The 10921-nt window shown below is 35.0% G+C and overlaps 2 protein-coding genes across 3 annotated transcripts; one reads left to right on the top strand and one right to left on the bottom strand.

Annotated features, from left to right (window-relative positions):
* Positions 1-288: 288 nt before the first annotated feature.
* Positions 289-1083, top strand: LOC104224068 (extensin-2-like). Its single transcript, XM_009775626.1, has one exon. It carries the CDS (start codon positions 289-291, stop codon positions 1081-1083), a length of 795 nt encoding a protein of 264 aa, XP_009773928.1.
* Positions 1084-3822: 2739 nt separating this feature from the next.
* Positions 3823-10708, bottom strand: LOC104224060 (1-acyl-sn-glycerol-3-phosphate acyltransferase PLS1-like). 2 transcript variants are annotated; one of them, XM_009775615.2, is made up of 11 exons: positions 10528-10708; positions 9711-9833; positions 9112-9151; positions 8923-8996; positions 8135-8194; positions 7631-7708; positions 7384-7542; positions 7072-7197; positions 6498-6590; positions 6018-6104; positions 3823-5925 (listed from the first exon to the last, which is right to left on the bottom strand). In XM_009775615.2, the coding sequence occupies exons 1-11, from the start codon at positions 10603-10605 to the stop codon at positions 5710-5712; spliced, it is 1134 nt and encodes a 377-aa protein (XP_009773917.1). In that variant the 5' UTR covers positions 10606-10708; the 3' UTR covers positions 3823-5709. The 2 variants fall into 2 exon arrangements, with proteins under 2 accessions (XP_009773917.1, XP_070018684.1); XM_070162583.1 differs by lacking the exon at positions 10528-10708 and having other exon boundaries at positions 9727-9796.
* Between the last annotated feature and the right edge of the window lie 213 nt (positions 10709-10921).

Consider the following 10921-nt stretch of genomic DNA (forward strand, 5'->3'; position numbering starts at 1 on the left):
ATATGGTCATGACATATTCAATAAATTAAATTTATAGTTGGTCCTTTTCTCTTTTCATGCCGAATGCACATTTGGCTAGCTCCATTTGCCCTTTGCATATATGGCAATTGACTTGGTCTCCCTTTAACTCTATTCACTATTGATGAACAAGTCTACCAACTAGGGGCTGTAAGCTTCATTGTTCACTAAAATATTGTACCAAAACTTGATGAGAAGACTATATAAAGGGACGTTCTCCATCTTTATGCTCATCAAATTCAACTCATTCTCTTCATACCTCTTATAAATATGGCTTCATTTTTGCCACATCTAATATGGTTTATGGCAATACTTTTGATATCCAAGAATGTAGAAGCAAGTCATAAACCATATGACTATACATGGAGAAAATATTATAGTTACAAATCATTTCCAAAGCCAGCACCAGTATCTGCGCCTTCTAACTCTAATAAGTCACCACGACAACCATCTCCATCACCACAAACACCAACCCAAAAGTATTACGCTTCAGAATGGTCCTCTCCTCAGCCTTCCCCTACTTACAATGACAAGAATACTGTAAGTTCACCAACCATATCACCATTATCGCCATCTCCATACAAGTATAGTTCCCCGCCCTCACCTTCAGGATGGGCTCCATCCCCATATCACTATTCATGGGCATCATCGTCTGTACTTGCGCCTTCACAATGGTTCTCTCCTCAGCCTTCCCCAATACCGTCGCCTTCTTACTATGACAAGACTCAAAGTCCACCCACCCCATCACCACTTCCAAATTACTATTATAAATCGCCACCTCCTCCATATGTTTACAACTCTCCACCACCGCCATCACCATCTCCGCCACCTCCTTATTACTATAAATCTCCTCCCCCACCATCACCTTCTCCACCTCCTCCATATGTTTACAACTCTCCACCACCGCCGTCACCTTCTCCACCTCCTCCATATGTTTACAACTCTCCACCACCGCCGTCCCCTTCGCCACCTCCTCCATATTATTACATGTCACCACCCCCACCATCCCCTTCGCCTCCGCCCGTTTACTATTACAACTACCCTCCACCACCTCCATCTTACTAAAATAAATTTTCACATTATTCTCTGTTCCTAAAACATAGCAGTGTACTATTGCCAATCACCTCCTTTTGAATTTTATTCTATCTACTTTTCACGACAGTTTTCTTTTATTTGTGCAACAGATCATGTATCATTTGCATGTGCTTCTTTTGATCCTTATTTATTTCAATATATGTATTGGCCTCCATTTACTTTTGTTAGTATGAGATGAAAAGTTGTTCTGAAATGATGAACTTGTAGTTCTTCTAATTTCTGAGTTTGCTTAATCACAGCAGTAATAAACAAGAAAATGGGCTGGCATAAAATAATATAATAAACTCAAGAAACCTAACTAAATGGAATTTTATTTAGCAATCACATTATATTTGTCTGGCTACGTAGAAAAGTTTGTTATTAAGGATAAAATGAGAAATTAAAATTGAGTGCTTCTAAATCTAGAAAAATATTATTATTTTTGGAATAGATTAAAAAGAAATGGAAACACCTCGAATCGAGGAATGAAGTAGTATTACTCTTTACTTCCCATATGAAAAAAAGAAAATAAAAGGCTAGAATACAAAATTAAAGGTCAACTGTCACTTGGAAAATGACTGTCGATTCACGTTTAGCCGACATGCAAATTTAAGTACAATCACTAAAATATATATGGTGCAAAATTGTGAAACTTTTAAGACTACAACAACAACAACCACCCAATATAATTATAAATCTGGGGATGATAGGATGTACGTAGCCTTACCCCTACCTTGGAAGGGCAGGAAGACTGTTTCTGATAGACTCTCGGCTAAAGACGGTGAAAGAAGCCTTGATAACAAGACAATAATTAGAAAACTAAATAAAAGATTGCATAGAGAATATGAATGGGGTACCGTGAAAATTTCTATCAAACACATTTTTTAAATTTTATATAGGTTAATATAATATGTATAATTGGTTTTGCAATTTTAGGTTTCAAGAATTCTATGTACGCAATCATGGCCTTCTCTAACTTACAAATTTGGCTGAACTATTTTCAAATCTAGACAAATTAATAAGATATTTGCTTAAGGTATGAAATATTAACGAACTGTTCCTTTTTAACTTCTGAAGCCGTCCTTGGAAGTTCTTCAGAGATATACAGTAAACTACAAGAGGTAAAAAATGGTTTTTTGGTAGCTGACATTTTCAATAAACTAATTTTATACTCCGTCCCAATTTATTGATGCAGTTACTATTTGGAGAATTAAAGATTTTTTTTAATCATGATCTTTATGTCTTTTAAATATTTTAGTTGTTACAAGCTATATTGTGACTTATAGTATTTTCTCTGTAGTTGCTAAATATGTAAATTTATGTTTGAATCAAACAAAAAATTAGATAGTTTAACCCTTGTAACGTATTTATTTATTATTTATTTACTATTTTGTGGCGACTTATATAAAGGGACTTAATTTCCCCCTTTTTCCACCAGGGAGAAATTCAAAAATAGCCAGATTTATAACTGGTAGTTCAAAAATAGTGCAGTTTCAAAAGTAATCGAAATTTAGTCATTTTTCATGTAAAGATAAATCTAAGTAAAAATATTGTTCAAAACCCGGAAAATACGTCAGTATATTATACTGGAGTTCCAGCATAAGTATGCTTGAACTCCAACATATTATAGTGGAGTTCCAAGATAAGTATGCTGGAACTCCAGCATAATATGATGGAGTTCCAGCATAAGTACACTAGAACTCCAGCATAATATACTGGAGTTCCAGCAAGTATAATTGTCCAGTATAATATACTAGAGTTTGGAGCACCGGTGCTCCAGTCTCTAGTATATTATAATGGAGTCAGCAAAATATATCGGTCCAGCATAATATGCTGGAGTTCATACACAGGTGCACCGAACTCCAGTATATTATGTTGGACCGGTCTTTGTTGTAGCAAAATAGTGGCTATTTTTCATTGACTTCGTAAACGCTGGCTATTTTTGAATGACCAATCCGAAAACTGGCTATACCGTGCTATTTTTACAGATTTTCACTAACAAGCCTTAATACTTATTGTTCATTCATTTGACTAACACATGAAATGTCCTGTCTTTTGGACATTTGCGTGAAAAGCCCCTCAAAAGACACATATGACTAGCACATGAGATGTAACGTTCTTTTTGGTATCAAATAAACCATTAAAATTTTCCCACCTTTATAATTTCAAAATCGAAAAATATAAATTAGTGTATTTTATTGTTAATTATGACAGTTATCCGCGGTAGAACAAAATGTCTACATGTATTTTGTGGGGGCGATTTTGTTGTCTATATAAATTGAAGTGCTATTCATAACTACAAATTATTCAGTCAGTGGCGAAGCTAGAAATTTTCTTAAGGGTATTCAAACTTTAAAAAAGTAAAAAACTTTCCTGACAAAAGGGTGTTCAATATATGTTATATACCTGTAAAACTTAACATTTTACCTATATATGTAATGTAATTTTTTGACAAACGGTGGTCAATTGACTAACCTTACGAGAGTGTAGCTTCGCCCCTGCAATCAGTATGGTCTAACCAGCTTCTTAAATACAAGGTAAGGTTGCATACAATAACTCCAATTCGATCTGACATTTTTCAAGCTCTACGAAAAGCGAGAGGTTAGTATATGGGGCTGTCTTTTTTTTGATATGGTCTAAACAATTATGTTAAGTTAGTATCATTTGCCTAACTTCTTGAGAGGATCACTATATAAACATGTACTATAGTAGAGCATTTTATTCTCAGAATCACTTCAAAAATATGGTCAGCTTTTGCCTTCAACTAGTATTTTCAATAGCAGTAAATCTCAAATTTTTTGTAGCAGCTCGCAATCACCCTACTACTAGCTTGTCTCCATCGTTGCTCCTACCACCCAATACACCACCTCCGCCATCACCATTACCATCACCTCTGCCTCACGTTCGTAAGTTGATGTCTCTGACACCACCATTATTATTATCATCTTCCTCGTCACCACCTCTATATCCATCACCACAACTTCCACAAGTGCCCGAAACTCCATCATCGCGACCATTGATTATTCGTCTACCTTCCTCACATCTCTTGAAACTACCTTCATATGATTTTGAAATTTCTTTGTTGCAATACTTGATGGTAAAGTTGTTTCTTGTCAAAATTTTGTTACTTTTTGTAGCTATAATTGATGTATGTGATGGATTTGAGTAGGATGCTACTTTTTTTCTCTTCATTAAGTTAATTGTAGGATTTTTTGGGGGGAAATGACACTGTGTAGCCGCTCTTAAAATCATAGTCGAAAAATGTATATTTTTTGTATTGTATATTATATAAAAAATATCTAAATTATATGCTTTTGCGGTCACTGGATGTAAATAGTTTCAATAGTGAGCTAAAAGTGATCTTTGCCTTTTTCTTTTTGGTGTTCCCTCAAAAGTGAAGTGCAAGGTTTAATTAAAGGCCCAAACCATGAAATTCCCGTGAAAATAGCACGGGCTAGATAGAGGCGGAGCCAAGATTTGAAGCTTATGGGTTCGAGGTTCTAATCCTTTCAAGTTACTGGGTTCTAAATTAATAATTTGTATATATTCAATAGATTTTTTAAGGCAAATACATGGATTGGACCAAAGCGACTGGGTTCGGTCGAACCCGTACTCAACGGGCTAGCTCCGCCCCTGGGGCTAGATATTTTCGGACTAGTAATCGAAAAATAGTCAGTATTTGCAAAGTCATTGAAAAATAGTCATTGTTCTGCTAAAACATGAAAAGTTCCAGTATAATATGCAAGATTATGGAGCTCCTACGTATAAACTTCCAGCATATTATGTTAGAACTCCAGCACACGGAATGTTCCAACATAATATGTGGGATTATGGAGCTCCTGCATATAGACTTACAACATATTATGTTGGAACTTCAGCACATTATGCTAGAATCTAATATGTAAAAAATTCGAACTCTAGCATATTATGCTGGAATATTTTTGAATTTTTTAGGGTATTTTTGTTGAGAGTTTATTTTTACATGAAAAAAGTGGCTAAATTTCGCTTACTTTTGAAACTATGGTTATTTTTCAATTATCAATTGTGAATCTGCTATTTCTGGTTTTTCCCCAAATTCCTCAAAGTCTACAACCTTTCATGGCACCTCATGCATGAACACTTGCACAGTTCCAGCTATATGTGTAGAATTATTAAAACACATTTAAAATAGGATTAATCATAAAGAAAAGAAGAAATTTTTAACAATTTTCTTCGTACGAAAGCAATATTAAGCACTAGCCATTTGGTTACTGAAAATATGTAAAATTTTATAATATAAAAGTGGTATTCCAGCTCCAGCTAATACTTTTCTGTCAAATACATCTTACAACAATTGTATCAACTTTTCACATACAATGGAACACAAATTAAGATACATTTGGATATTTTTGCAAACTACTAAATTGAACCTAAGCATATTGCTGATATTTTCATAAGCCAAATCTTGAATAACAAATCAAAAGAAAAAAAAAAATGAGAAAGTTAAAGCCACCAAAGAATCAATGAATCTTGATCTTCAAAAAAAATTCTTGTAAAACCAGCCCTTCTTAGTCCTCTCCTCTAATTTGAATGCTCAAATTTACACCTATTTAAACCATCTTAAATTTCATCATATCATCATGCTGGAAGTAAATTCTCCTCCAATGTATTTCGCGGAGGTACTTTAGGAGCAATAGATTTTTCTGACTTGGAAAAGACAATGAGAATCTGCATCAAGACTAGGACGAAGACCAAGAAAACTGCACAGAATACAACTCCTCCCCAAGAGAATGGACACCACTCGAAAAATTTTATAGCGCTGAAGAAAAGGAAGCATGACCAACAGATAACAACCTGCATATCAACAACATAATGTGGTTGTCAAACAGAAGAACAGAATGGAAGTGACAAGCTGTGGTTATGTTACAAATTAGCTCTTTCCTCACCAATAAGGACTTTTTTGGTCTTCCGATATCTTGACATTCTTGATCACCAAATGTACCCGTAACAAGATGTTGTTCCAACAAAGTATCCTATCGCCAGTGAAAAAGAGCATCAATAGGTATATAATAATTAACATGAGTAAGTGAAAGCTAAGAAGGAAAGCCTTGGCGTAACTGGTAAAGTTGCTGCCATCTGACCAGGAGATCACGGGTTCGAGCCGTAGAAACAGCCTCTTGCAGAAATGCAGGGTAATGTTGCGTACAATAGACCCTTGTGGTCTGGTCCTTCCCCGAAAACCGTGCATAGCGGGAGCTTAGTGCAATGAGCTGCCCTCTTTTAAATGAAAGCTAAGTACTTTTTGACTAATTTACATGCTATACAATTTACAAAGATTAGCTTGACATTGTTTTCTGTAGAAAGTTTATCTTATTTGTATCAGATTCTACAATCAATAAACTAGGCGTCATTGAATCGAATTCTACCTTTACAACAAAAACATCTTTGCACCATTGCGCAATGCCACTCTCATCTTCTGGTAATTCCTGCATCAAACGCCGTTCAACACGCACATGGACCTACAAAGAAACAAGACACATAAAATATCCAAATCTTCATGAGCTCCAGGAACTAAGTCACATATCCACAAACTGCAATTTATAGAAAATTTTGTTATTCTCACAAACAACAGCATAACTGCACCCTCAGTTTTATTCAAGCACCACTTGCCTCAAGTGCGAACAAGAAAAATTGAACATGAAAAGAGGGAATGTTAGTGAAGAGAGACACAGCAAGGTAAGTGGACATATAAACTATTCTAATCAATCTAGGCTAAAAAAATTCTGATGAAAGGAACAATTCCAAACTAATTAGAAAATTCAAACACAACTTGGACAGCTGCCAAATGTGCAAATCGATGCACGTCATGTGCATCTTTGCAGTCTCAAGCATATAGTTTAGAATTTTTTTTTCTCAACATATATAGTGTACAGTAATGTGTATACACCAAAAATATCAGTTTCCGAAAGTAAAGAAGTATGTATGTAGGTATTAGCTTACCACAGACGAACATCCTCTAAGCATTCTTAGCAATGTCGGTCGAGGCTTATCTTTAGGAATTGCAAATGTTATATTATAAATTGCTGGAACAAAAGAACGCAAATGGCTTACTGCTGCAACAAAACCCTGAAGAAGAGAATGCGAGCAGATGAATATCTATGGAAATTTTCTCTTGATCATATATATAAAAAAAGTACATGTAAACAATGTTGTCAGTGTTACGAATCATTCCTCTGAAGTTTCAATCTAGGATGAGAAAATGTTAATGTCACCAAATTAAAACCAGAAAGATGTTACAAAAGATTACATCACCTTGGTTCGAGGAATCAAAACATTCCTTGGGATAGGTAATCCTGCAGAAGTAGCATATTCTTGGGCTGCTAAAAGCTTTGTGTGCGTAAAGCGAGTTCCTTCTACAAAAACAGCCAACCAAAAAGGTTGGTGGAAATCATTTAGCTGTTGGAAGCCTGACTGCAGTGGAAGACCGAAAGAAGAAATAAATGTAACAAACAAAAGTAGAAGATTACAATACGAACTGATAAAGGTTCGATAATAGTACCTTCAAGGTGTTTTCATCCTTGGCCCAGCTTCTCTCGAGACTGATATAACCAGAAAACCACATTGACCATCCCAAAACCTGAAAAGTAAATATTTCCCTTACCATTATATTGAGCTTATGAAGATGGATTAACACATTCTTCAGCCAACTAGCAGCATTTTCCCCCTAATGCTATAGCACAACAGTGTATCAACTAGTGAGGTTATTTACTAGAGATCTGTTAAATTTTTGGCCCAACTATGCATAACACTTCCAACTAAAAATTTGACCGCTGCACTTACTGAAATTAAATGTTCGAAATGGCAAAAAATGGTCTAATATTTCTGTGTCTTTGCAAAGCAATATCTGATGTTGCACTCTTTAACCGAACACTATAAACTTTAAATTACACAAAATATAACTTGCATTCAGTTGCAAAATCCAACTTAACAACAACTAGCACCAGAGAACATAACATAGTGAATAATTCTGAAGGTGTCAATTCTGAAGGTGTCAGAGACTTACAGGAAGATATGATAAAGATTTCTTTGCCAAAGCAATTGTGCTACCGAGGCAACCTACTCTCTGTAAATAACCATAAAGGAAAATATGAAAAAGCATATCTTTCTGCAATTCTGCTTCAATAAGGGAATAAGAATAGGTTGTCTTCCCAAAAGAGCGCATAAGAATAAAATCAAGAGATTATAGTGCTACAATGGTACCAATGCTTAGATCGAAAAACCAATCTCCCAATCTATTAAATTATTATTTGCATATACATCCATCAAAATTCTCCATCTTTACAATTTTGTTTTATTAATTTTTCAACTTTTTATTCTATAGGAACACTATTCTAAAAGATCAATGAATTGCTCTTGAGCAATGACAACAGCATGAGCAATCATCCCACCACATTGTCCGAGAAGCAAGCAAACCAGAAGAACGATATGAATATGATACAATGTTTCCTAATAAGCAATCCTTGCCATATTATCATTTATCTCACACATGTTTCTTTTCCTTCCATGAAATTCCAAATAAAAGATAAAAAGAGAGAGAGAGAGAGAGAAAAGAAAAAAGAACCATTTATTCTTCTCAACAGAAAGTGGTTCTAAGTTATGGTTGTTCACGTGCTTACAGTTCTAAGTTGAGTTCTCAGCCAAATAACTATAGGGATGTTTCAAAGTTTTCTAAGGCAAAGAGAGAAATGACATGTCAAGATTTTCTTAAATTAAGAAATGGATGCTTCTCGAAAGAGAGAGAATTTCGATGCTTCAAGAAAGACAAAAATTTAAGTTAAAGTAGACAAGCACCTGAGCTATAACCCATCCGACAAGCCAGTCAATGTCACTTCTATGATTGGAGATTACTAGTGCATGTTCTTTTCCTGAAATCGGTTATTATCAAAGAATCAATAAAACTTACACATGAAAAAAGAAGATACAGAAAACCTTGTATCTCGCAAAAGAATTCAGGTAACTAAACTGACAGAGTTTTCTTACCCATCAACCCAAAAGTTTCTTGATCTGTGTATAACTCAACCTAGCAGGAAGCACAAAATATGCACATAGTTAGTCTTAAAACACAATAGAAATCAGTATGATGGAATCTTTCTAACCCAACCTTTTCCTTGCCTAATCAAGAAATTATTTTTCAAGAAAACTAACTTAATTTTGTATTCCACATGCATAAATAAAAAGGCACAACGCCTGCTGCCACATGCATGGTCAAAGTCACGGAATAGTACTTAGAGAAATGGGATGAACTTCTTTTCTTCCTACAACAGACCAACATATAGTCCTTTTTATCTAATCGAAAAGATCGTATCACATTTTTCTTGAGCTCTTAAAGAAAGCAGGAGTTTAAAATGCTCAAAATCGATACCTATGGATATGTTATTTCAGATGTGGAAAATGCGTTATCACATTTATGTAGAAGCACAATTAAGTTATCACCAAGAATATTATGATTCTCAATTCCAGTAACTTATTTGGAAAAAGGAAAAGCAGTAACTCAAGTTATGACATCTAGCACAAAATGTAAATAGTTAGAAATGCATATAAGTAAACAATCATATTTAGTACTAATAGTCTTCAAACACCTTAACATTTGCCCACCAGTCGAAAAGCCATATGAGTTCCAACCATAACAATTCTGTAACTTCTTTATTGATTCCTCTGTATATGTTTTTCGAACAGGGTCGAACTAGAATGAAGAGAAGTGCCTGAAAATAAAAACAAGTTGAAGATTGTAATGGATGAAAGATGTATCGTCACCAAATTACATTAACATGCTATAGCCCGCGATATCAAGGATTCTCTTTATAAGTATACGCCTATATTTTTAGTTAACTACATTTGTTGGTTCGCTGATTTTCTGGAAACTACATAAATAGCATAGCAAGCTGCAAAGCCACTTTGCAAACTTAAACAAATTTAAGTAAAACTCTAAGAAACAGGCTGTCAAATAACCAAAGAAAAAGTTATAATTATATATACAGATAGTAACTACTAATATTTGACAAAAATGAGCAACTAATCATAACATTGAACAATGATAACCATAAGGTCTAAAATTCAAATCTGGAACAAAAATCACTAGGTGATTCTTTCCATCTGCCTAAGCCTTGGTGGGCAGAGTTATCCTGTACCAGTGCTGGTGGGAGGTCGCAGGTACATGGTGGATTAGTCGAGGTACGCGCAAGCTGCCCAGGACACCACGGTCATAAAAAAAAATCCATTGAACAATGTGGACATGAAAGGGACAATTCTTTAATTAAATCAAGAATGTTGAAGCCATAACAAACATGCATAAAACAACCCAAAAATGCAATGTGGGATCTAATCTAAAAACTTATTACATCACAAAAGAATATTTTAAAAAATTGTTAGAATAATAAGGATAAAAAATGGGGGTACCTGAATGAAGTTGATAATGAGGCCAGATAAAAGGAAGAGAAGACCAATAGGAAGAATAATGGCGGCTGCGATTGCCATTTCTGAGATATTAACCACATCAACTAAAGAATATTGGATATAGAGATTGAAGAAATGGGAGAGAAGTTGGGGGTGGTGGGAGAGAAATGTGTATAGTTGTCAATCTGACCGTTTGTACAAATGAACGATTAGTTTAATTCCCAACTGAATATATGATTAACACTGCGACTGGCGCACGTTGCACTGCTAGCTTTTAAGAATTTAAAGCTTTAATATATAACAATCCTACCCGGACCCGCCACATAGCAACAACTTAGTGCACCGTGCTCCCTTTTTAATACTATATAACACTCCTACCTGGACCCGTCACATAGCA

The sequence above is a fragment of the Nicotiana sylvestris genome, chromosome 11 (assembly GCF_000393655.2).
Source record: "Nicotiana sylvestris chromosome 11, ASM39365v2, whole genome shotgun sequence".
NCBI classification, from domain to species: domain Eukaryota; kingdom Viridiplantae; phylum Streptophyta; class Magnoliopsida; order Solanales; family Solanaceae; genus Nicotiana; species Nicotiana sylvestris.

Excerpts from the sequence above, each read along its gene's own strand:
- LOC104224068 (XM_009775626.1), top strand. The coding sequence starts at position 289 with ATGGCTTCATTTTTGCCACATCTAATATGGTTTATGGCAATACTTTTG.
- LOC104224060 (XM_009775615.2), bottom strand. The coding sequence starts at position 10,605 with ATGGCAATCGCAGCCGCCATTATTCTTCCTATTGGTCTTCTCTTCCTT. Across the intron at positions 7,709-8,134 it reads AATCTTTATCATATCTTCCT|GTTTTGGGATGGTCAATGTG; the intron begins GTAAGTCTCTGA and ends TTTACTTTTCAG. Across the intron at positions 7,198-7,383 it reads TTTTGATTCCTCGAACCAAG|GGTTTTGTTGCAGCAGTAAG; the intron begins GTGATGTAATCT and ends TCTCTTCTTCAG.